Below are 23,517 nucleotides of genomic sequence, written 5' to 3' on the forward strand. Positions count from 1 at the left end.
TGGTAGTACCGAGCAGCCTAAGTGCGCGCTGATGAGGCTTGGCCTCTATTCCTGCGGATCCTAGCATCCAAATTCAGTGGTCAGGGAGGAGCGGTAAGGATGAGATTAGCCACGGCAGCGTCTGCTTCTGCCCGCTCCGACCAATGCACTCTGCCGAGAGAGCTGTCGAAAACGATCGACTGCAAGGTACAGATTTTGATCTCACTCAAATCACTGGAAATCTGCGAATACGGTTGGTCGATATGCCTTCGAAGAATGATTTGGACAGACTTATTATCCAAAACCATGGTAGTCTCTACGAAGGGGACGTTTTCTCCCTCCTTCGGAGCTCTTCGCATGTTATTCGCTCCTTTGAATTTGCTTTGGCTGACGGAGCGCTGAGTTGCGCTGATACTTTTCACCCAGATACCAGCTTTGCCGATAGGTTTTGGCGGACCGATCAAGCTTGCCTCGCAGGGCAGAAGCTTGTCCTGATCCTTTTCGACATCAAGGCCAGGACCTCACAGATGGCAGGGTTTCAACAGTATCTCACGAGGTCACGACAACAAAAGTACGTTGCATTTTACATTGGCGTGTGTACGGCGGATACACGTTTTGTCGAACTGGTGCCCAATCTTCAACAGAGCAGTGAGATCGCCGATGACATCCGTTCTGACCCCAATCTTTTCGGCAAGGCTACTGGGGAGGATGACTGGTCCACTGAAGGCGATTCTGATGACGCCTCGGACTCTGACATCGCGCGATCAGGCCCGCCCCTGTCCGTGAACACGTCGAGGCGCTCAAAGCTGCGTCCTTCAGCTTACTGGCTTGATCCGAGCAATTCGCCCTACCGGATGCCGGTCTCGCTCCTACACGAAGCGGTCAACCGCGTCCTCCACACTTGCCTTACAGGAGATGAATATGTCAATCCGTGGACAATGGTCGCTTTCCCTCACTGGAAGCCTGCAACAGTGGACAAAACGGATATGTTGAAGCCTATCGAGTCAAGTGACCACTTCTCGGCATACGAAGCAGTCATGGAGATTTACAGGGCAATTGAGAGCAGCTCATCAGAATTGCCTCTCAAGGTAGACTTCATGGGGTTACAGCCCCGTGTCGCCGACTTCAAGATTGTTGTTAAGCAGTCCTCCAATGCTCCAGCTTCGTCTTCGCCAGAGATTTACCTCGATGGATATTCACGTCAATACTTTGTCCAGCACAAGCTTGACGCACGTGATCGTCCACTCAATGCGCCATTGGAGAGGGTCGCAATCGCACGAGGGATTGAAGAAGAGTGCCGATGGTACTTCGCAAATTTTGACCGGTCAGTCTCTTCTGCTAGACTTACATCCTACCATGCTGATTGCAAGTGGTCAGCTTCGATTTTCTCTTCTACCAGTTCAACCTCACGGCACGTCCTGATCCGCGTCCTCATCGGGTGTGCTACTTCCTTCCGGAATGTGTCATCCCTGATGACTTCTATACCACCCTGGAGAAAGAAGTCTCTTTCGACATACCAAAATTTCAGGCCTACCGTATAGTGATGGATAACGAAGGGCATTGGGCGTCTCGAATTCTGCAAGTGATCCTGCAAAACCAGGAGCCGCGACAAGTGTCACCTCGGCCGACACGTATCATCGAAGCGACAGCGTCCAGTAACCTGGAACATTGTGAAGAGCTTCAGCCAATACTGCAAACAAGGAACACATTATCCTCCGGACGTGGACGGTATGCCAGCGTGATGACACAGCAGCACAATCAGTTTTTCTGGGAGATTTTGATGCAATGTGCCATGGAGTGAGTTTTCCTACGCGTGACGTGTAAGCTTTGTTAACCTGACCCAGACGGAGAGGCCTTATATTTGCTCTCAGTTCCGATCACCCCATGGGAGATTTTGGGTTCTGCGACTACACTTGGACAGATATCGAATGTCTAAAATTGCGCAAGTCTAGTACGACGCCCCGAACGATTCATGAGCTACCAGCCGAGACTTGCACTGTGCCACTCTACTACTTTGTGAACTCCGTCGAATGCGATTTCCGGGGCCCAGTTGTTACAGCGCCGCAGTTTCGTCGCCTGAATTCGTGTGCCAACAGTCGTTTTGTATTGTGGAACCTTTATGGTCTGGATGGCCAGAACCAATCCAGCCCTTTGAGCATAATCCCATCGGACGATTTACACCCAACCCTCGAACAGAGGGATCGCTTCTCAGAGAATCTAAAGGTGAAGAAGAAGGAGAAGCATGTGAAGCGATCCCCACAAGTTTCACACCTCCTAAACAGCGGACTTTTGGCAGCCGATTACAATATCGGGAAGAGGGGGCCTCTAATCTATAGTGAGTCTGCTTGGCATAAACTCTGGCAATTCTTTATCGACGCTGCATCGACGCAGGAAGAATTCAAGCATCCTGCGGGGTACAGGAGGGACATAGGACGCTATAGATGTTCGCTTCAAGACATTCATACAAGACTAATTCAAGAGCACAAGTAGGAATCAAGTTCTTAATGCTCAACTTATATACCTCTATTGAACATCTAAATCGTTTTTTTATAACATATATTACGTTAAAAAAGAGTAACCTAAATTAAGCATTAGCTCTAAACTAGTTTCATAATATCCCGCCTTTTATTGTCTCACATTTTGACTCAAGTTACAAGGTGGATGAACCTTTAGTACTCGTGACACTTTCCTTTTTGGCACTTATCACTCATACCAGTATCAATTGATTGGTGGAAGTTCGAAATCATGATGAAGTATCCTTCAATGGGCCAGATTGACTTAAAGGCCGTTCTCCAGAATACCGGAGCAGGATTGAAAGTGCGCATGTAGTCTCGGGCGCGGTTGCCGCCTTCGACGGCTAACCGGCCCCCGTGTAAGACTCCCCAGCCTCCCCACCACCTTAAAATCTGCATACGCTGTCTTGCTGTCTAGTGCTGCCAAGACCTGCCACCTGCTGAACCTCCTTTGCGAATTGGAACCCCCGGGGCGTGTTTGCTTCGTATTTAAGTACCAGTCCCTCATTTACAAGTGATGTGCCTAAGGTTATGATGTGTTGTACGGACGTGTAACGTGTGAACGAAGATATATGACTGGCTCAGGGGTCGCGTCACGGAAAGGACCCCTCTTGGCCAAGTCTCACATGCAAGAGTGAATTATGACCCCATTTCGACCTTCTTACCAACTATGACTTTCGAAATATGAGCCTTCCCATACCCACATCATTCTCTCATATACCCCCCTCCGTTCAATGAATACCTGCGATTGTATACTGCGTTACGCGCATCTATAAAATGTCTGCCCCATGCGCCTGCCCCGGTGGGTATGGCTCGACGGCGAAGGATGGATCATTGCATATCCTTGATCTTCCCTTGGATATGCTGAAGGCGATCCTCAGAGAGGTGAGTGACTCCCAACGGTTAGATCTACCTGGCTTCGCTAAACGATGCTACACAGATGAGAGACACTGATCTTACTTCACTTGCGCTTGTCAACTCGACCATGCACAGCCTCGTGACACCAGTACTGTATAGACGTTTTGACATCATATGGCCGGACGATGATGCCCCTTCCGATCCCAAATTGGGCGTTGATGCGCTGACATTCGGACTCTCAACGCTTGCAATGAGGGATGACTTGTACCACAAGGCTAAGTCTGACACGCCGCCTGAGTCTGTCAGATGTGGTGCATGCGGTCATGTCAATCATGCAAGCGCAGAAATCCTGACACCATTTGTCAAATCGCGTAGAGGGAACTCGTACTCTCATTTCGTGAAAACGTTCTCGTTGAGCAATGGGCCTGAGGAAATGATCAGGGACTACGTTATCACTAATGAACGTGGGAAGTTGCTGGGTACCCTGGTTGCAATTTGCATAGCTCGCATGCCGAATCTTGAGGAGTTCATCTGGGACCTGCCAAGTGGGATTGTAAGAGATATCTGGATCTCATTGTCATCATTAGGTGACGAACAGCCTTCGATGCTCGGCAAGATTCATGTACGCTTCCATAACAACAGCAAAGCGTACAAGGAGGCTGGTCTTGTTCGATCAAGCAGCTCGACAGCTGCACCTCCAGCTACATCAGGTCCACACCCGTCGTCAGGCTCGGCTTCACAGACTAGCGCAAAAGATAAGTACCTTGTATACTCCAACAATTACGTGGAGTCTCCAAATTTCTCAATCCTTCCGCCTCTGCGGTCAATCAGTGCTATCGCAATCGACGAGCTCACCAATCTCCACGAACTAGGTGTTTTGATCGCAAAGTCTGTTGACAAGCTCCGAGAACTTGCTGTAGGGATGGCACTCAGCCTATGTACATCAGGGATGCCTGATGCTCAGATAAATGATCTTCTGGCTAATAAGGGCGAAGTTGGCACACTGGATGTTTTGTTTCGTGCTCTCCTCCGAATTGGCCTAGACGACGGAGTAGCTCGCATTTCTGGGGAAAATCAGCGCGATACCGAAACAGCCGAGTTAATGCAAGAGCCAACGAGCTTTGAGGATGTCGTTGGCATCGAAGCTCCTATGAACTCTCCAATACAGCAGGCTCAAACGACTGAGAATGCTCTTTCTGACACCATCGACATGGAAAGTATCGACCCGGTACTAGCACCATCGAAGCCTCCCATCCCTGAGGAGGAGAAAACCTCTCTTCATAGTGGAAAGGAACTCTATGCACAGGAGAAAGACTCAGACATTACGACTGCTTTGCCAAAAACGACTGAGGACCTACAAAAACAAGGACTGAGGATTCCGACGCGATTGATCCAAAAATTGAAGCTAGAGGTCCTGGCGCTCGAGTGGCATTGCATTCAACCGAGAATACTCACGGACGCGATCGACTGGACCATGCTCACAAGCCTGACACTTCTCAAATGCATAGACACACCGAGTCTATGGCGCCATCTCGCCTCCGAATACGCCCCCCTTCAGTCACCTAAGTCCTTCATAGACTCACTTCCTGCCAACTCATTCGACAAGAAAAGTCGCGACTTCCCACGACTCAGACGAATGCCATCCTCGCCACGCGTAGTCGAACAATCCAAGCCCACCTACCGCCTCAGACTCAAACGTATCCACACTGATTCTGTCTCCACCGAGCTAATCATCTTCCTCCAGAAAACCCTCGTCCCCCACAGCCTAGAATGGCTCTTACTCCGCAACGACTCTGCCGTTGTATCCACAGTCACCATGAATCAAATCTACAACGGGGTATTGAAACGACACCGGCGCTCCCTCACAAAAGTTCTTCTGAACAGCTACGACGGTCTCACGCGAAGCTCGCACAAGAAATGGATGCTCCAACGCGACCATCTAGCGCACATGTTTGCCGTGCCCCCCACCAACAACAACAACAAGTCGAAATTCCCCCGCATCCGTGAACTCTCCTTCTCCCTTGACTACAAAGACTGGCACTTCTTCCTGCAACAGCTACTCAACATACCGACTCTTCGCTCCCTGCACCTTCCGCACATCATTAGCCATGTCTGGGGCGCCGCGTTCAGCGCGAGAGAAGTCGCGAAGTGCGTGGTCGATATTGTGAATTTGAGGAAGGAGTGCGAACTAGCGTATTTGGCGATCTATGACAAGTGCTTTGAGGTTGTAGAAGCGCCTGTGAAAGCGCGAAGCTGGAGGAAGAAGGGCCAGGGCGGTGGTGATGTAAATGGGGGAGGGGCTCAGGAAAGCAGTAGTGAGGATTATACGCCTGGGCCGAGTGACGAGGATAATGATGAAGCTGACGACGATGATGATGACGGTAGTGAAGACGGTGGAATTGATCCTGAGGAGGAAGCTCTGGATCGGGCAGTAGGTGTCTATGATAAGGATTCCTCCGATGAAGAGGAGGAAGCGTTGATGGCGTCGGGAAACAGGCCGCCGCAGGTGAAGTTAAGATTGAGGGAGATACTGTTCTTTGATAAGATCGAGATTTTTAATGCGAGGAAGGGGGGCTTATGAGACTTTGATTTGCTGATGTGGAATGTGCGACGAGGATAATTTGCGAAAAATGGCACCGTCGGCGGCTTGGGAGTGCTCGAGACATGGAATATGAATTACGTGAACTGTTAGATGAAATTACAGTAAGGGGCGATACTCATGAGATATCACATTTACTGTTATGTGTTGCTACCAATGCCGCTCAGCTCTCTTTCCTCAAGGAGCATTTGCTTTACTTCACAAGCTTATTCAGTTGCAGCGACGATCTTGCCAACGAACCCATCCAAAGCTGCGACAGCGCCACCACCACCACTATTTACATCGCTCGATCCATCTCTCGATGGCGCATTAAGCATACTGATACCACCAGCAGGTGTCACGAGAACCTTGGTGCCTAACTCGACCCATTCTCGACTGTTTGTGAAGCGAAAGGTTATCTCGATCTCTTCCAGCATGGGCATCGCATTCCCCTCACCGGAGCTTGCAAAATCATTCTTCAGGTCGTAATTCTCGTCGAACGCGAATATGTCTGGATTTGCGCTCGCAGTGCTCGCTCGTTCGGGTATCCTAACCTCAACTATCTTGGCCGGCGTGCGAATGCTGGCGGTGACGAGGGTCACCGTACTGCCAGGGTTAACGTAGATACTTGGGTCCGCGAACACGGCTGTGATGCAAGAGTATGCCGGAGGAGTTTGCGCGAGTGTCAAAGGCTTGCATAGCACCATGCCTCGTCGGATGCACGGTTCACCATTGAGATACAGCGGGTTTGCTGTCGAGATCGCCACAGTGCCAACTTGTCCGGCTTTTAGCCCTCGGGCAGGAAGACGGAGGTATCGAAGGCTTGCAACTTGTACCGTCTGCCAGAGGTGGCTAGTGCCTCTACGACTTGCTACTTGTTGTTCGCCACCGTTCTCAACGTCTACCACGGCTAGACTTTGAGTGCTGGGATAGGCTGTGAAATTTTGTGGTAGGGATTTGCTTAGTCCAGGATATGACTTTGTTCGGTAAGCCAAAGGTAAGTCCGAAACAACAAGCGTCGATTCCGATGAGAACGGGCCTAAAAGTAGGTTGTCGCCTGTTTGAAGGACACCATGGCGCAGATAGCCGCTGAGAATGAAGCACGGGCGAGAGCTTGAGCTGATGGCTGCATAATCCTGGAACGTTTCGTGCACTGCGAAGATTTCATCGACATGAAAGACTGTAGTAGACCCTTTCCCGTCGTGCTGTTCCTCTGAAGCAGAGCTAAGGGGATCAGGAGACTCTGGGTTGAAGACAGGCAGCTGCCGTAAGAGGGAATGGACTTGACCTATGCCGATCCCAGTCACAGCACTTGTGAGTACGATGGGCACGAGTGAAGATGATTGATCAGGCAGAATTGACCCCATCACGCTTTGCACTGCCTCGTGGTCCGCTCTCAGGATGCTTCGTGACTCCACGATCCCTGAATATGAACTAGTAACAGGGATGACTGTAGGCTTCCGTCCTGATGCCTTGATTGTTGACAAGACTTTCGCAACGGTTTGTCTAAGCCCGATCTTAGATGCAAGATCTAGCTTTGTAATCACCACAACAAGCGGCAGATCAAGCTTGAGACAGAGGTCGAGGTGAGCTTTCGACAGGTCGATCCCTTGACCTGCAGGTCCGAGCACATCCCCGGACGTCGCAGTTGCACCGATCCTTCCAGAGCTATCCTCGTCGTCATCCGCAGCAACACAGCAAAGTGTCCAATGCGGCGCCCAAGATATAAGCCCCCTAGCTGTTGTCCTCCGAAACTTGGGGTGTCCTGCAGAGTCAGTGATGAATACTAGCCGATCCAGATTACTCGAATGGTGAATATCCGTCCACGAAGAGACATTGTCAGATGCATAGTTGACCACGTTGTTTGCCGTGCCGCTCGCTTGAAGGATCTGTTGATAACCAATCAACTCTTGCGCAAGCGAACTAGTTACACCAGAAACAATTTCGTGGCGATGCCTTAGGAGGCTGAGCCTACTTTTCCCACGGCCGTTGTCGAATGTCGAGGTCGAAAGGGTGCCCAACAAAGACGATTTTCCAGAGGTAGTGCTTCCAATTAAGGAAACGCGCAACTGCTCGGGCTCAAGCGAGGAGTTTGTAAGCGCAAACCTATGGGTCTCGGTTGGGGGTGTTGTTCCACTATTCCTGGTGCAATTTGGATCCTCTCGAGATTCCACTGATCTCAAAAATGGCGCTACGAGTACTTCTGCGACCCAAAGCTTTCCTTGGTGTATTTTGGTGGTGCCATTTACTAGCTCTGAGGTCTCTTCTGCCCACTGGCATTCGCCAACTACCACCATTCGCAGAAGACGGAGATTGCACCCGAGGCTGAAAGCCATGGCTCGTAAGACGAGTAAGCTTTCCTCCAGCTCGTCTATTGCTAGTCCAACAAGGGTCCCGTCATCGCTAACGCCTATCTCGTAAAGGGCGCCCACGCTTTCTTCCAAGCCAGCGAGGAGTTCTCTAGGACCTTGTAGAGCTGAAAGCTCAATGTCGGCTTCTGGAAGAACAGGCAGTACGAGGTCAGACTTGCTTGAAGTATGATGCGGTGAAGACTGCTGCAGCCTCCACAAGAGCTGAGTCGTAAGATGCTGGAGTCTGTTTTGCCGCGACTGAGTACTGGGAGCAAGAGCTTGAGAGGACGTCCCAGATGGAATCCTCGTGCTATTTGAAGGCGTTTGCGAACGAGATTTGGATAGGTGCGAGCCTGGAACCTTTTGCACGGTCGACGTCGACGAGAAATTCCGCCGTGGGCGCAGCAATAGATGTAACTTGTATTCTGTAGGACCTTCTTGAGGTTCTGCCTCGAGTTTTGAATTTCCATAATCTGCCAATGCCTCGGGCTGTGGAACATCGCTTCCTGCCAGCCTCTTGAAGGTTGTCGTTTCCAGAGGTATCGATATGTTCTTCGAAGACGAAACGGCCCATGGTGAAGCTACTTGAGCCGGTCCCGTTCCATAAGTGAAAATGGAGGCCATCTTTGGCAATTGATCTTTCAATATTTTGCCTTTATTTCTGAATCTATCTCAATGACTTTGCTTTGATGTCCACATCTCCTTTACGCAATCGTTCTCCGCCGCCGCACTCCTTCTAAATGCCGTGTTCGTAAAGATCTGGTATTTGTGTGAGAGTGATGAACGCGGAACAGCTGAGCCAAAGGTCGAAGCATCTTCGCGAGACTCGTGTAGCCTTGGTCGATGCAGCAGGGTCAAAAAACGCAGCAGATATGCTACTTAGCTGATGAAATAGTCAGACACCATTTTGAATTGCAACTTATGTTTATTCTAATTCAGTGCTGCTGTTCGTGATCCAGGATTGTATTTTTTGTCAACTTGTATTCGTTGGAACAACGTTGAGCTTTGTAGACCCGGGATAATCTTGACGGTTGGAGTCAGGACGTTTGGATCGGAGATGCGCGAGTAACTCGTAGCCTGAGGAAGATCAACGCGCATTTGGCATCACGTTACTGTAGTCTTGAGTCCTACCGGTACAAGAATTAGCCAATGAAAGGTCACTGCTTCAAGCGCGCGTCTTTCGCGTCTAAGGCTTATTAAAGCATCATCGATGAAATGTTGTGCTGTAAACCTTAGACCGCAGACCGAGCAAGCACCGCCTCTACTTGACGTGAATCAGGGCAGGTTACCCTCAGCAAGCGAGGAGGATCTCCGACATGTTTCATGAGACTTGCGATGGAAGTCCAACGCAGGCAAGATGCACCTGAAACAGTGGCGAAGCTGGCCAACGATCGACCACCAGATGAGGTGAGATTGGGGCTTGGGCTGCGCAATACTTGCCAAAATAACTCAGTGGAGCCCTGACTGCAGCTAGGGATAAGGGGTGCTAACATTACTGCTAGTCTATTGAAAGCCGGGTATTGTGATTTGTGAGTGGGCTCATCTATGGACGCCAAGCGATCTCAATTACAGTATGTCCAATTCCGGACGCTCTATGCTCGCTTTTCCCATGCTTTCCGAAATGCCCGATGTGTCGCTGGCGTAGACCAAAATCTCATGTCAAAAGAATGTCAGATGCTGAAAATGATGTCGCTGCCGTCGCTATGCTATCGTAATGCCCACGTATCCCTCCATGCAAGAAACTGTTACACTGGTCTCTAAGCGTCGCGTCTATTACTTTTGCATTTATCGTGTGCCATGTGGCCGTCACGAGCGGTCTTTCGAGTGAACTCAGCACCACATCTGGGGCAGAGTGATTTGGTGGAGCTACCGGACTTTTCTCGTTGATGCCGAAGTAGATTGCTGAAAGTTGAGAAGGTTCGACCGTTGCACCCGTGGTCCCAGCATTGAGGTTTCTTTGGCTGCTCAATAATGACTGGATCTTGATTGGGTGGGCTACGGCCCCCGCGAGGATGGTCATAACCAGGCCCTCCTGGATGGGAGCCCACCGTCGGAGGATACAAAGTTTCACTGTGTCAATAATCAGCTAGCGTTTTGTTTGCAGGTGAGGGTAGACTGACGGATAAGATGCCGCTGTGTAATTGGGATAGTAAGTGCTGCTTCAAGGTTGTCAACAATTGTACAAAATCTATGAGTCAGCGTGTCATTTACCTGGTCGTTGGGTAAGTACTGCCACTCATAGTCGCGGTACTGGATTGATATGGCGAGCGACCTGCAAAAGTGTTAATCGACCCGCTCAAATCGTGTACCTGGCTCGACCCTGAGTCTTCTGGTACACTCGGCAGCATCACCCTACGCATTCTGGCCTTGTGATCCCTTCGGCCATGAGCAATGCGACGGCGACGCTGCCGAGCAACCTCCCTCCCAGCTTCATCGAATTCCTCCTCAAAGGTCGAGCTGGGCAGTATGCTGCTAGGGAGCATATGGCTAGGGGGGCCAGACATACTGCGAGAGGGAGGGAGCTCAGAGCCGGGATGGGGGTAGCCTGCTCTGTTGAGCGAGAGACTGAGCATTGAAGAGAAGTTTCACTTACTTGAGTAGGATGTTGCTGGTACCCCTTGATACGGCTGATAATAGCTGGTACTAAGGCCTATGAGTACGGATTGAAAGTTCGAAAGTGAGATCCTCACCTCATATTGTAACTTTGGGGATCAAAAGCGTCGTCACCGGGTAGGTTGAGCTGGTCGAAGGTGGTGTCAAAGTGATAATCTTGCAAAGCAGGTTGGGCAGATGGAGTTTGCACGTAGTCAGGTGCGTGTCGGTTTGTTGGCGGTTGCAACTGTGAGTGGGATTCGTCGTAAGGAAGCAAGACGGGATCTGCTCCTCCTATATGAAAGTCCTCTAGACTTGCTTGAGTTGTCGAGAGGGTTTGCTCGGCACGTGTCTGACGATCAGCCGATGTCCTATGTCCGTGTGAGTGTCCACGATGAGGACGTCTCGATGACATGGTGCGTAAAAACGAAAAACAGTACGATGCATGAACAGGAAGATTCTTACTAGTCTGTTCAATATAACCAATCTTCGAGGTCCGAATGGTTAGTGTATATATGTAATTCAGAAGCTTTCAGGAAAATGACGCCGCTGTCGATGGGATTTCCGCAGACTTTAGACTCATAGAGATGCTCCTCCTTCCGTACTGGGCACGAGTGCCTATATAATTGAAGGAAGAGACAAGCCCAGTGGCTCATTTAGAGAACTCGAGCCAGCCCTACTTGGACCTGAAGTTCGTAGGATCCAAATCCCTGCCCGAAGGATGCGCTAGTGGGTGCTACTCAAAAACCAACACGGAAACGCAACCGGTGCACTACTCACACCGGCTGCTGCCTCTAGCCAATGCTTTCAAGCGTGTGTTTCTTTGCCGCTCTCCTGCGGCTGAGCTTGGATAGTGACTCAATAGGAAGACGATGGCTGAATATCTGGAATAGACCAGTTGCTCTCATGGAGCTCGCTTTAAAGACGGCACCTGTCATACGCTTTCCCCGAGCACGCGAACAGATCTTGAAACATGTGAATTGCAATAAGACGCGAATGTAATTGCGGGGCGTGTAAGACGTGCCGACTTGTCCGCTCGACGAGCGCAGTAGAGTAAGGTTTTATTGCGTCGGTCAGCCATCAGAGCGACGACGTGTCTGTGTCAGTTCGGCGGCGTGATGCAAGTCATTGTGCGTCTCTTGGAGATCCATCTACCGCAGCTTGGTGTACGCAGCTGGGGATGTTTCACGAAGCAAGGCTGTTCCACTAGGGGCAAGCGAAAGCCTGGGCGTGCCATGATTGGCCTCCGAACACTGGTAGCTTTCATAACTCTGGACGCTGACCAGGCACTTCGCCCTGCAGTCCTCGTCGGTACGGGCAAGGAGGAACGGAGATAGCACGGTGTTCGTCTAAGGGCCCGATCGACTATCGTACAGGTGAAGGCAGAAGGACAGGCTAAGAATCCTTCCACGCGGGGCTAGGCTGAAGCGTTAGAGCGTTAGAGCGACTAAAAGCAGGCGGTAGGAGAATTATGGCCAGTGAGACGGCCTGACGCATGCGAGTAAGAAGGGTTGGAGCGTTCGACGGTTTGCTCGAAGCTCTGCGATTGCAAGGTGTATAACGGACGTAAGAGCGATTGGCTGATTTAAGCTTCGGAGACGCTTTTCAGGTTCCTCGCCAGGGCTGCAGGACATCGAGGCGCCCTTCTAATCGCTTTGGAGAAGAGTGATCGACAAGCTTCGAGTCGGAGGGTGCTAGTGTCAGCGCCGAGATGTGTCGATCTGTCACGACTCGCGCGGGCGTCAAGAGCAATAATGTAGCGAGGTGGCCTATAGACTGAGTGGGGTGGGGGGAAATGACTGAGATGGGTTTGCATTGCGAGAGTCAAGTGAGATGCTAGGAGTTACCTCAGGAGTGTGGGGCGGAGCTTGCGATAAAAATGGCATGGCGCGTTTTCAATCAGCAAAATACAACATTACCACGAAGGCTTAGTGTTTCATCGCTGGTCCCTACCAAGCAGATCGAGCGGACAAGCGAACACATGGCAGGGCATTACCACGACCCTCCACAGCACCGGCGTGGACAGCCATGTGGTTGGTATAGGGACGAATCGAGACTGGGTTGAAACAGCAGGAGGGGAGGATCTGGTGCTCTAGTAAGAGTAAGAGGGTGAGACTGTAAGAACGATATTGATCCTCGAGCTAGAGTACTCGATGTGCTAAAGGTGCTAAAGGTGCTAACGGCTTTGCTTGGCCTGCTGTCGATGTCCGATGTGGGCAAGGGCATGACTATCAAGCGGGTGAGCATCTGGCCGTCGAAGGCAGTAAGATTGCGACTTAACAGCCCTATAAGCAGCGTATGCAGCTACGGTCTCTCGCTACGATAGAGGCTGCATTAGTTGTGATTAGTCCCTGTGATCTGCCCCGCTCCGGGCGCTTAACGCAACTCTACTTCCATTCCCTCGACTGCTCTTAACGTGTTCTAGAGGGAGGGGACTCATGGGGAACGACAGCGACAGCGGGTACCCCTGCAATCCCTCCATCTTTGTTGAGCCAACTCCGCGTGCTCGCATCGAGCAACATCGGCGTGACTGCGGATCCCTGCACCCCTCGTGCGTAAGATAAGATTGTATGCCACTGGAAATGCAAATAACCAAGCATACGTGAGCTCCTCAGTCTTCGTTCCGCACCTCTCATCGAGGAGGCTGGCTACCCGACCCGAGCACCCTTGCCCGGAGCTGCGTACGTCCGTAAGGGGATTGAACAACATCAGACAACGGACATTGGACACCAGGGGAGAGCTTCAGAATAATTGCTATTGATGCTCAGCTTTATTATTATGCATCCAGTGCTGCAAACACAGAGATGAAAGTAAAAACCGGGGCTGGAAGGGTGCTGCGTGATTGCAGTGAGGGTTTGGCCAATCCTCTCGGGGACAGCCACGCCACGAATCCTCCCTGCATCCTTCCTGAATCCTTCGCGCAACAGGGCAGGCTGGAGCTGACTATTTTTGAAACGGCTGAGAGTTCAAGAGCATTTCAAATCGCTAACAGAGCCTCGCGGTGCCATGGCTGTGGCGGAATCCATCGCTTCATTGCTCGAGCCGCTCCTGACAGAGGTGGTGCCAAGCATCATCACCCTTTAAATCATCATCTCATCGTAGATTTGATCGTCACAATTGCGCGAGACGGACACTTTTTGTCATGAACCATGTTTCGTCTAGATCGCTCTGACCCGAGACCCGCTCGAAAGGTGTATAGCTTGCCATGCGTCGGACAAAGGGCCACCGCATAATGCGGCAACCAGAACCAATGTCAGCTTGCGTAGATGGTGGGTAGCATCGAGTATCAGCAGCGGCCTCGACAGCGATCAGAGAGCTGTGCCGTTCACCGTTATATCCTGGTTGATAAGTGAGTGTCTGCCTGGACCAGGTGATCCTCCCATCTAAATTCGGACGTATTTCGACAAATCAGGGGGATTTAGAGCCCGAGTCATTAGCTTCACGTATGCTTCCAATAAGATTGCGCTCAATCATTTTTCGTCTCGTTTCTTCCTCCTCGCTGTTGATGTCTTTGAACACATGATCCATAGCCTCCAGGCTTCTTCCAGATGTCTCCGGAACAAATAGGAAAGTCCAGACCAAAGATAGTAAGCAGAAGACAGCGAAGAAAGTAAACTGTTTCACATTAGCAAGGCTTGGACATGGACAAGGTCTGACCACATACTGCACCGTATCCCGTATTTTGAACAAGAGGCGGTGTAATTAGCCCGATGATAAAATTATTCAGCCAATTTGAGCAAGTTGACAAAGCCACCCCTTTCGCGCGAAGGCTGGATGGGAAGATCTCAGCGGGCATGGCCCACGGGACAGGGCCCCAGGATGCTCCAAAACTTAGCATGTAGAATAGCAAGAGAGCTACTGATGCCCAGCCCTCAGGTCGATGACTTGGCCAATCCTTGGAAAATTTACCCACCAGAACTGCGATGATCAAATGCGAGACTGCCATAAAGAAGCTGCCCCACAGGAGGAGGGGTCGTCTCCCGAACCGGTCCATAGTCCAAAGACTCGAGGTCACCCCAACAAGCTGAGTAATGTTTAGCACTCCGGACATGATGAGCTGCATGGAGTAGTTCAGTCCCATCGTTCCGAAAAGACTTGGACTAACAAAAATTGACAAAGTCAGCTTCAATATCGATGGAGAGCAACCAAAAAATACTGATCAAATCACCTATAGTATATCAATGCATTGATCCCTGAACAATTTTATGAGTTAGCTGTATCTTCGAAGACAAAAGGTCTCGAATGTGCACCAACCAACAAATTGTTGAAAGAACATCAACATTACACCAACATGTGTTCTTCGCCAACAACCTCTTCTGAAGCAATCGACCCAAGAAGCAAATTCGAGCTTTACACGGCTTGCAAGACTGCCGTCCTGCAGCTTCGGGTGGCGAATAGCGCTGGTTTCCTGATGAAATGTCACCTCTGAACGTATATCATACCACTCGTGCATGACCCTTGAATCTGTCGCCGGCAGCGTACGTAGTCTAGCAAGAGCAGACAATGCTTTATCATTTCGGCCTTTCGACACCAGCCAGCGAGGTGAGAAGGGCAGAAAGTTGATGCAGACACCCAAGAACAACCCAGGAATAATTTGAAGGAGAAATGGCAGTCGCCACGCCCACTCCGTCGAGATGTAACGTGTACCATAAGTGATCCAGAAGCTAACAACGATCCCAGATACGATGGAAAGCTCTTCAAGGACCAGCAGCGCTCCACGAATTTCAGGCGGCGATATCTCCGAGATATACAATGGTGCCACCATACTCAGCATTCCTATGCCAATCCCCCCAATAAATCGGCCCACGATCAACATCGCATAATCAACAGCAGCGGTCTGGAGGACAGAGCCTACAGTAAATATGCATACAGCAACAGTAATGGAATATTTTCGGGAGATCTTGTCCGCAATCCATCCTTGATTCAGGGCGCCAAGCAACGCACCCAGCTCAATCATGGCGGTAAGGAACCCTTTCCAGAATCCTCCAGCTCCACCATTGACGCGTGGGAATCGACTCAGAAATTGATCCTCCGTCAGCACAACAGACACTACGCCTTGATCATATCCGAAAAGCAAGCCCCCCATCGCCGCCAGACCTGCACATAGTGCGACGTAGGGATTGACGGTTATTCCACGAAGACCGGCAGGGCCATACGCGTCGCGCTGCTCGGAGACTGCTTCAGCATGGTGAATGAAAATACCCTCGGTGTCATTCTCGTGAGCATATGAATCTTGACTGGGCTGTTTTAATATATTCGAGGCGCTTGTTTCATCAGTGGATGCCATCATGGAATACAATTGCTTGATCCGCCGCGCTCCAAGATCAGGCAAACAGGATCCAAGACTGTAAGATGCAATCCAGGTTCATTGTCGGTTTATATATTTGAATAAGCATGACGAGAATGCGGAAAATTTGGAGTAAGTCACGAGGTCCGTGGCTAGCGAATTCTCCAACGACTGGGGACCATTTCCCCACTTGCCCTTTTCGTCCCATGCGTCATTGGCGGCACAACCGACCGCAATGTGAATGCGGAGTTGTTGCACGGCGAAGACAGCTATGACTATTGTAGAGCCTTGAGTATAGCATGTGTGTGCAATTCGGATGAGACCAGCCACAAAATCAATATCGACCCACGAGGCTGGTCAGATGGAAAAGGACACTATGGCTAAGATTGGCTTAGTGCCAGATACGCCTACAAATGACGTCTAGCCAACCGTCAGGAACAGGTCGACGCATCTGCTGAGACAGTAAACAACGCCAGGCTTCCACGTCGTGGTCTGTCCACGTGTTCCGAGCACCAGCAGCTCTATCTTGCTTGTTACTCAACTTTTCATCCTCTCTTCCACGTCTACAACACAAACACCGACTAGCAAACAGCTATCTCAACCCATCCCGACCCAACCTCCGTAAAGCGCACAAACCCTTCTACCTCCAGCACACTTGCTCAAGGATATCCCTTTTCCAACCAATATAATCTACCTTCCTCAACGATTCACATCCTACAACCAGAACATCAAAATACCGAAGAATGGATTTCCTCACCAACCTCTTCACCAGCATCTTCACCCCAGGCCCCACACCCTCCCTTGTCCGAGCAACCAATATAGCCTTCTTCTCACTGCAGATCGTACTCTCCCTTCTCCTTGCCGCCACCTACAGTATCCACTTCGTCATCCTCTCTTTCCTCTGCGCCGGACTCTGGTGGGGCGTGAACTGGTTCGTGCGTGAGCTCGAAGAGGCGAATGCGAAGGAGCGAGAGAAAGAAAAGGAGAGAAGCGCGAAGGAAGGGGCGAAAGGAGGAAGTAGTGGTGGGGGCGGGGGAAGTGAGGGGGACGATGAGGAAGATGATGGGGGCAGTGGGACCGAGACAGAGGATATGAAGGCCGGAGCAGGGGAGGAGGAGACGGCAGGGCCAGTCGTAGGGGGAGGGAATTTTGCGGGGGTCGAAGGGGGAGATGTGAAGAAAATGTTGAAGCCAGAGGCTGCGGAGTTGAGGAGACGAAAGCAGAGTTTTGGGGAGGGAAGCTCGCAGGGCGAGTTGAGTACGGATAGTGAATGGGATAAAGTGGAGGAGGCGGGGGAAATCAAACGCTGAGGAGCTGGTATGGGTAACGGAGAGGATATGGGCCAATGACGATGGAAATGATGATGTATGGACATTACATTGTATTGACTCATGAGCGGATATCAAGGGAGGATTCAACGCTTCCTCAACATCTCACCAAGCCAATGACCAGCCCTGATCACGTCTTGTTTGTCCCAGAGTCCTAAGTCTTCCTTTTCTTCAACCGTTGTCTCTGGCTCGATTGCTTGGTCGTTGAGTTGTGGGAACGAATTCTTTGCCCGAATGTTACTACTTCGCATGTAGTTCGCTAGCTCCTGCGCTTGATGTTTGAGGACCCAGTCCTTGCCCGTTGTAAGCCTAATCGATGGCAAGGCAAGAGATGAGCCTTGGGGCGGATGAGCTCTTCTGTATGTCCTCTTTCTCTCGATGACATGGGTTGCTTCTGCCTGTGATTCGGCAGCTGCTGAATTCTTCGACGCCAATGGCGGAGGGGCGCGAGAATGCATCTGTTGCTGATGAGGCAGATCGAAGCACGGCGTGCGGAAGAAGAGCAAGGGACTTGCGAACGGGTCGAAAAAGTGTTCCAGTCTTTGAAAGATGTCGCTTCTGCAGGCCATTAACGAGTCAAGTGTCGCCATTCTCCGCTCGAGCGGATCGGTCGCCTTAGGCCGCCCAGTCTTCGCCAGCTTGGCGGCCTGATTGTCGTCGATCTTCAGGGTGCCATCCACGGGCAGAACATCCGTCCAATCTAATACAGGGTTCTCTACCATCGCAGCCCGAATGTGAGATCTGGCGGTGTTGCATTCTGTGAGTGCCAGCATGGTAGCTAGGCTTCCACCAATGAACCCGCCACATACTCCAACCGAACGAAGGGGTGGGGTCCCTAATGAGCTGCCTTCTTTCTGCAAATGAAGTGCTATCCAATCGAAGAGAGCAAGGGTCTCGCAAGAACCGTCAGCTAGTCGATCTGTTGAGTAGGGGGAAGCGAACCCACTACGTGTATCGGCGTCGGATATGGCTGGTCTTGCGAGACATGGTATGCTGGCTGAACGACGGTAGCATTCGCGCTCATGCATAGTCCATGAAGGCGATCGTGGCGCTGTGGGATCAGCAGTCCGTGGCCTAAGTCTAGTATGATCGGACCATCTTTCTCAAGCTTTGGAGGATAGGCGACCCTGTCAGCATAGGATTAGCAAAGCTCCTGAATGATTGAAGAGTATATTCAAATTACTTGGCATCGATCGGGCTACCCAGGCCCTTCTTCACCTTCACGTCAATGACATTGCTAGGGCATGTAACCACGGGTTGAACAGAATATCGTCGTCGCCAGGCGGGGCAACTAGATCGAGGAAGGTGTAAATGTGCATGACGGGAGTGATATATATTCGTTAATGCCGTCCGCCATGGTCTTGGCATCTAATGACATAAGGTAGGTAGGACATTAGACAGGAACGAAAGGATTCATGTGAAGCAATTTAAGGAACCTCTCGGCTAAACTCATGTCTTGGCCGTGGGCCGACCCGCAGATTGCGCAAGATTAGGTGGGGCGAGGGGGCCAATCGTGGAGGATTCTTGAAGCTCGTGATATGTCAGGAAAACGTTTGCGGCGCTCGCCTCTTGCCATCCATTCCTTGACCAACTTTCTTGATCCTTCAGCTTGCTCTTTTAGTGTATCATTAAGCCTAATAATCCTACGAGATACCCGCGACCTCAATACAGTAAGGAAGAATGCCCAATCCCACAAGGCTCAGAGTCTGAATATTCGTAGTGGCTCCCATAGTAACCGTCGTTCGCCATGCACAAGGGTTTGTGTTGCGCACAACTGCCTATAGTCTTATGCCTAGCTGATCAGATTAGCATTCACAATCTAAGCGTAGCAAACCATTCTATACCTGACCCAGACCTAACGCCATTTGGCGAAGAACAATGTCGGCAACTTGCTCAGTCCTTTCCTGATCATGACAGCATTGATCTCATAGTCTGCTCGCCACTCCGCCGAACAATATATACGGCCCTTCTCGGCTTCAAACAAGATATAGATCGTTGTGGGAAGGTCATTGCGCTACCGGAAGCTCAGGAGACTGCTAATGTACCATGTGATACGGGCAGCGATCTTTCAGCATTAAGAAAAGAGATGGCTGATAAGCCGGTGGACTTAAGTCTGGTGATGGAAGGCTGGAATTCGAAAACTGATCGTTGGTCACCGACAGCTACCGCAATAGAGAAGAGAGCAAGGGAGGCTAGGCAGTGGCTCAAGGCACGACCTGAGAAGCAGATCGTTTTAGTGACGCATGGTGGCTTTGTACATTTCTTCACTGAGGACTGGACGGGTTATAAGCTGTCTATGGGTGAGGCAATATGTACTTGCGATGGGTTTCGCTAAATTCCATCAGGCACTGGTTGGGCCAATGTCGAACATCGCTCCTACCAGTTCATTGATGATGAGAGTGACAATGCTTCTGTGACAGAGACGCCTCTTTCCAAGAAGCGAAGTCGTAGCCATGAGACTCCACTGACCGAGACGGAGCAGATAAAGCTTAAACAGAGCGCCGAAGCAAGTCTGAGGGCTGGCGAGTCACATCTTGTGCAAGCGAAGGTATGAGGATCAGCAGACCAAATCGCAGTGGGGCCTCCACCATGTTGGATATGAGGAGGGCGGACATGATTGGATCAATAAGTTCCAGTCCCAGCCCGAACGTAAGTGGTGCTGGTAGCGGCGTCCTCTCCTGGTTCGATGTTTTGGTATAGAGGGGAGTGGAATAGACATGGAATCATGAGCTATAGACCAAGAGAGAAAAGGCTGGCTTCGACGAGCCTGTAATTCGAATCATGCTTATCTCTATCACAATGCGTCGCGTGATCGAAAGCTTTGACCATGGGGTTGCGCTTGACGTAGTTGGCGTCCCCGCGCTGCCAGTAAATCTGGGGAAAGGCTATGATCGTCTCAAGGGCTTTCGAAACAGCCAATGCCAAGCATATGTCTTATCAGAGCTTACTAGCTTAGGATGACTGCCTTTGACAGAAGCATGCCCTTTTCCTAAGCGTGACATGCACTGTTGAACGTCACGGCCGACCGATCCAAAGAAACATGTGCATATAATTATTGGCCAAAGTCGTCTATTTTCTCGAGTTAGAAGATTCCGAATCGCAGCTCATCTTCTCAAGAAAGGCTGATCAATACCGGCTTTCCACATTCGAACGCTCACATATACCAAAGTGAAAGTCATATCTATCACAATGGCTGAACTCGAACAACATACCACGCCTAAGACCGAGGTGATTGTTGAGCGTTACGTCAGTAATGGCAGAGGCGGTGCAGGAAACATGCGTAAGCGAAGCTGATATCAGATGACCTACTATTTGTTCATTTATTCGTGCTTTCAGGAAAACCGTCTCAAGTGAAAGTAATCAAAGAATCCACCGATGAGCAGGGCCAGAGGCGCCGCTCCAGCAGTATATGGACCGCTAGCTCAGGCGGCAGTCGACGTTCATCAATTGCAGATGCCTTCAGCAACGTGTTTCGGAAAAGCTCTTCGGCAGGTGTTGATGAGACCATCCGAGAATAGTTTAGGACGAACTCGGTGTGAGAGGCTGTCCTGACAAGGACCTCTTAGTTGACGTGGTTACCGTCGCTAATATCAGTCCTTTGGTAGGACAACGGGTTGGAATTGTACATAGATTGCAGTCTGTATGGCTGAAGAGTCGATGTTCGGGATGGAGCAATTTTGTATTCGTGTATAGTAGAGTGAAGGGGCCGTAAAAGAATCTTGTGGTTAATTGAAACGCAGACCAAGTCTCCAACTCTGTGGAATTCCAAAGCAACGAGTCTGTCGTGCAATTTTGTTCATTCAGGAAAGATACTTGGGGAAAGATACGAATACGCAGCAAACAATGGCAGATTATCAGCGAGGGTGACCAAGATCACCCCTTTCTTCTTAGCCAGCAAAGCGAGTCTTTCGCACAGAGCTGTTCATGCCTCAATCATAGTTGACTTCTAGCAACACAGTCATATGAAGACCATGACACAAGATCATTGCTAAGCTCCGCCGCGATGACAATGTTGAAAGTGGTGAAGCAGAAAGTAGGAAGTTGCACTTGATGGACACGGGAGGGCTCGGGCTGCGTCATTGCCTCTTCTTGGCGGAGAAGCTGACGGTCCACGCGAGCATCATGGCTGAGTAAACCTACTCCTACAGATATCTTTTAAAGAGCCTCTCGAATAATAGATCCCTTTGCCTCAATCATACACTCGGATACCCTACCTTTACATCATGCCCTTCGGCATCAACAACCCGTTTCCCACCTCTCTCCACAGCGAGTGCAAGAAGGCTGGCAAGGTAGAATGGATCATCCTTCAGCATTGCCAATCGCTCATCTTCTTTCCAGATTCTCGCCTCCTTCGTTGACCCAAGACAAGCGTTTGGCCCAGACAAGATCATACCGCCACAGATATTAGCCAATGCCAAGGTATCGCAACCCTTTCGTTCAGGCGCATTGCCAAACAGCTCACGCGCGTGCAACAGGGTCTCGCAATTATCACAGTCCTCAAAGCCGGCTTCCTTGGCTCAGGTCGTTTTGGTTCCGGCCTCGTCGTTGCGCGCTTGTCCGATGGCTCATGGTCGGCTCCATCGGCGATAATGACTGGCGGCGCCGGTTTCGGCGGACAGATCGGCTTCGAATTGACTGACTTTGTGTTCATCCTGAACGATATGGCCGCAGTGCGAACATTCTCCCAGAAAGGCTCTCTCACTCTAGGCGGTAACGTGTCGATAGCGGCAGGGCCGGTGGGACGAAACGCGGAAGCTGCAGGTGCAGCAAGTCTAAAGGGTGTCGCGGCCGTCTTTTCTTACAGCAAGACAAAAGGGCTTTTCGCCGGGGTGAGCTTGGAAGGAAGTGGTATCTTCGAGCGCCGAGACGCAAACGAGAAGCTATACAACAGCAGAATCACAGCCCGCCAACTCCTTGAAGGCGGTGTTCGTCCTCCACCCGCAGCTGATCCATTGATGCGGGTCCTTAATTCAAGAGTCTTCGCAGGCGTAGCTTCCTCGAGTAATGAGATATACAATGATGTTCCGATATATGATTCGTCTCACGACGATGTTGTGTGGGAAGGACGAAAGGGTAACGGCTACAATGAGGGCATTCGAACAGATCGTACCGGCTCGTCTACTGGGGGCGGTGCAGGTGACTACGAATATCACGATGCACCGCGCCGTGCGAACACATGGGCAGACGATGTCTATGATAGACAGCCTGCAGCACTAGACTCGAGATCGAGAACGAATACAGTCAGCAGCTTCAATAGCTCTCCGAAGCCCAATAGACCGACAGCGCCAAAACCGAATTTCAAACCGAAGCCAGCAGCAGGGTCGATAGGAAAAGATCAAGCCGTTGCATTGTATACCTTTGACGCTGACCAACCTGGCGATCTCGGTTTCAAAAAGGGGGAAATCATCACTATTACCAAAAGGACTGAGAATGCAAGCGATTGGTGGACAGGCAAAGTTGGGGAGCGATCTGGCGTATTCCCTAGGTAAGTCCGAACGGAAACCTTTTGAAATGATACATAAGCTGACCTGATTTAGCAACTATGTTGAAGCTGTCTAGCTTCAAGGCCGCATTGATGAGCCCAACAGCATCTGTCTTAAGCATGGCTGATCTGATATTCGATTCTGAGTATTTCAAGAAGCGTGGGAGTCTGGGTTTTAGGGTTGCATTTGCTGAATATATCTCCAAGCGTTCATGGACAGTGTTACGTTGAGGACAGTCCCCATTGGATGACCTGATTTTCACTGTGAAGCGCTGTACCATTCAATAGAATTTTGCCGGTTTGATTTTGCTCGTTCCTAAGTAAATACTTCTATTCTGCTCTCCCTTCTTGACATTGCCTATGGTTTGACTGCTGCCAAGGACTGCGGCATACACGGCTGCCTCCTGGGATTGGGTTTGACTCATTTGATGTAGCACTTAGCCCAAGATGGGTAAAACAAGGCATGCCGCTATGTACGCTCGGTTTGAAGGGATTACGGCGTGGCGCTGGTGCCAATTCAACGGGTGTCGTTGAGCTATGTCATTTAGA

The 23,517-nt window shown here is 50.6% G+C and overlaps 9 protein-coding genes across 9 annotated transcripts; 5 read left to right on the forward strand and 4 right to left on the reverse strand.

Annotated features, from left to right (window-relative positions):
• Window positions 1-143: 143 nt before the first annotated feature.
• Window positions 144-2,469, forward strand: KY384_002680 (uncharacterized protein; the record flags this gene model as incomplete). Its single annotated transcript, XM_044811202.1, has 3 exons — window positions 144-1,303; window positions 1,357-1,776; window positions 1,824-2,469. 3 exons carry the CDS (start codon window positions 144-146, stop codon window positions 2,467-2,469), a joined length of 2,226 nt encoding a protein of 741 aa, XP_044672085.1.
• Window positions 2,470-3,269: 800 nt separating this feature from the next.
• On the forward strand, window positions 3,270-5,931 carry KY384_002681 (uncharacterized protein; the record flags this gene model as incomplete). Its single annotated transcript, XM_044811203.1, has 2 exons — window positions 3,270-3,377; window positions 3,400-5,931. The coding sequence occupies 2 exons, from the start codon at window positions 3,270-3,272 to the stop codon at window positions 5,929-5,931; spliced, it is 2,640 nt and encodes an 879-aa protein (XP_044672086.1).
• A 224-nt stretch (window positions 5,932-6,155) lies between these two features.
• KY384_002682 (uncharacterized protein) lies at window positions 6,156-9,377 on the reverse strand (the record flags this gene model as incomplete). The annotated part of the gene is made up of 2 exons (XM_044811204.1): window positions 6,156-8,950; window positions 9,293-9,377. 2 exons carry the CDS (start codon window positions 9,375-9,377, stop codon window positions 6,156-6,158), a joined length of 2,880 nt encoding a protein of 959 aa, XP_044672087.1.
• Window positions 9,378-10,036: 659 nt separating this feature from the next.
• On the reverse strand, window positions 10,037-11,286 carry KY384_002683 (uncharacterized protein; the record flags this gene model as incomplete). Its single annotated transcript, XM_044811205.1, has 4 exons — window positions 10,037-10,349; window positions 10,400-10,412; window positions 10,510-10,844; window positions 10,970-11,286. The coding sequence occupies 4 exons, from the start codon at window positions 11,284-11,286 to the stop codon at window positions 10,037-10,039; spliced, it is 978 nt and encodes a 325-aa protein (XP_044672088.1).
• Window positions 11,287-14,279: 2,993 nt separating this feature from the next.
• KY384_002684 (uncharacterized protein) lies at window positions 14,280-16,158 on the reverse strand (the record flags this gene model as incomplete). The annotated part of the gene is made up of 4 exons (XM_044811206.1): window positions 14,280-14,486; window positions 14,536-14,726; window positions 14,781-14,928; window positions 15,295-16,158. 4 exons carry the CDS (start codon window positions 16,156-16,158, stop codon window positions 14,280-14,282), a joined length of 1,410 nt encoding a protein of 469 aa, XP_044672089.1.
• A 743-nt stretch (window positions 16,159-16,901) lies between these two features.
• Window positions 16,902-17,468, forward strand: KY384_002685 (uncharacterized protein; the record flags this gene model as incomplete). Its single annotated transcript, XM_044811207.1, has 1 exon — window positions 16,902-17,468. One exon carries the CDS (start codon window positions 16,902-16,904, stop codon window positions 17,466-17,468), a length of 567 nt encoding a protein of 188 aa, XP_044672090.1.
• A 104-nt stretch (window positions 17,469-17,572) lies between these two features.
• Window positions 17,573-18,259, reverse strand: KY384_002686 (uncharacterized protein; the record flags this gene model as incomplete). The annotated part of the gene is made up of 1 exon (XM_044811208.1): window positions 17,573-18,259. The coding sequence occupies one exon, from the start codon at window positions 18,257-18,259 to the stop codon at window positions 17,573-17,575; it is 687 nt and encodes a 228-aa protein (XP_044672091.1).
• Window positions 18,260-19,233: 974 nt separating this feature from the next.
• On the forward strand, window positions 19,234-20,040 carry KY384_002687 (uncharacterized protein; the record flags this gene model as incomplete). The annotated part of the gene is made up of 2 exons (XM_044811209.1): window positions 19,234-19,786; window positions 19,832-20,040. The coding sequence occupies 2 exons, from the start codon at window positions 19,234-19,236 to the stop codon at window positions 20,038-20,040; spliced, it is 762 nt and encodes a 253-aa protein (XP_044672092.1).
• Window positions 20,041-21,709: 1,669 nt separating this feature from the next.
• On the forward strand, window positions 21,710-22,975 carry KY384_002688 (uncharacterized protein; the record flags this gene model as incomplete). The annotated part of the gene is made up of 2 exons (XM_044811210.1): window positions 21,710-21,775; window positions 21,944-22,975. The coding sequence occupies 2 exons, from the start codon at window positions 21,710-21,712 to the stop codon at window positions 22,973-22,975; spliced, it is 1,098 nt and encodes a 365-aa protein (XP_044672093.1).
• Window positions 22,976-23,517: the final 542 nt, after the last annotated feature.

The sequence above is a fragment of the Bacidia gigantensis genome, assembly GCF_019456465.1.
Source record: "Bacidia gigantensis strain McMullin 20006 chromosome Unknown contig_156, whole genome shotgun sequence".
Classification (NCBI taxonomy): domain Eukaryota; kingdom Fungi; phylum Ascomycota; class Lecanoromycetes; order Lecanorales; family Ramalinaceae; genus Bacidia; species Bacidia gigantensis.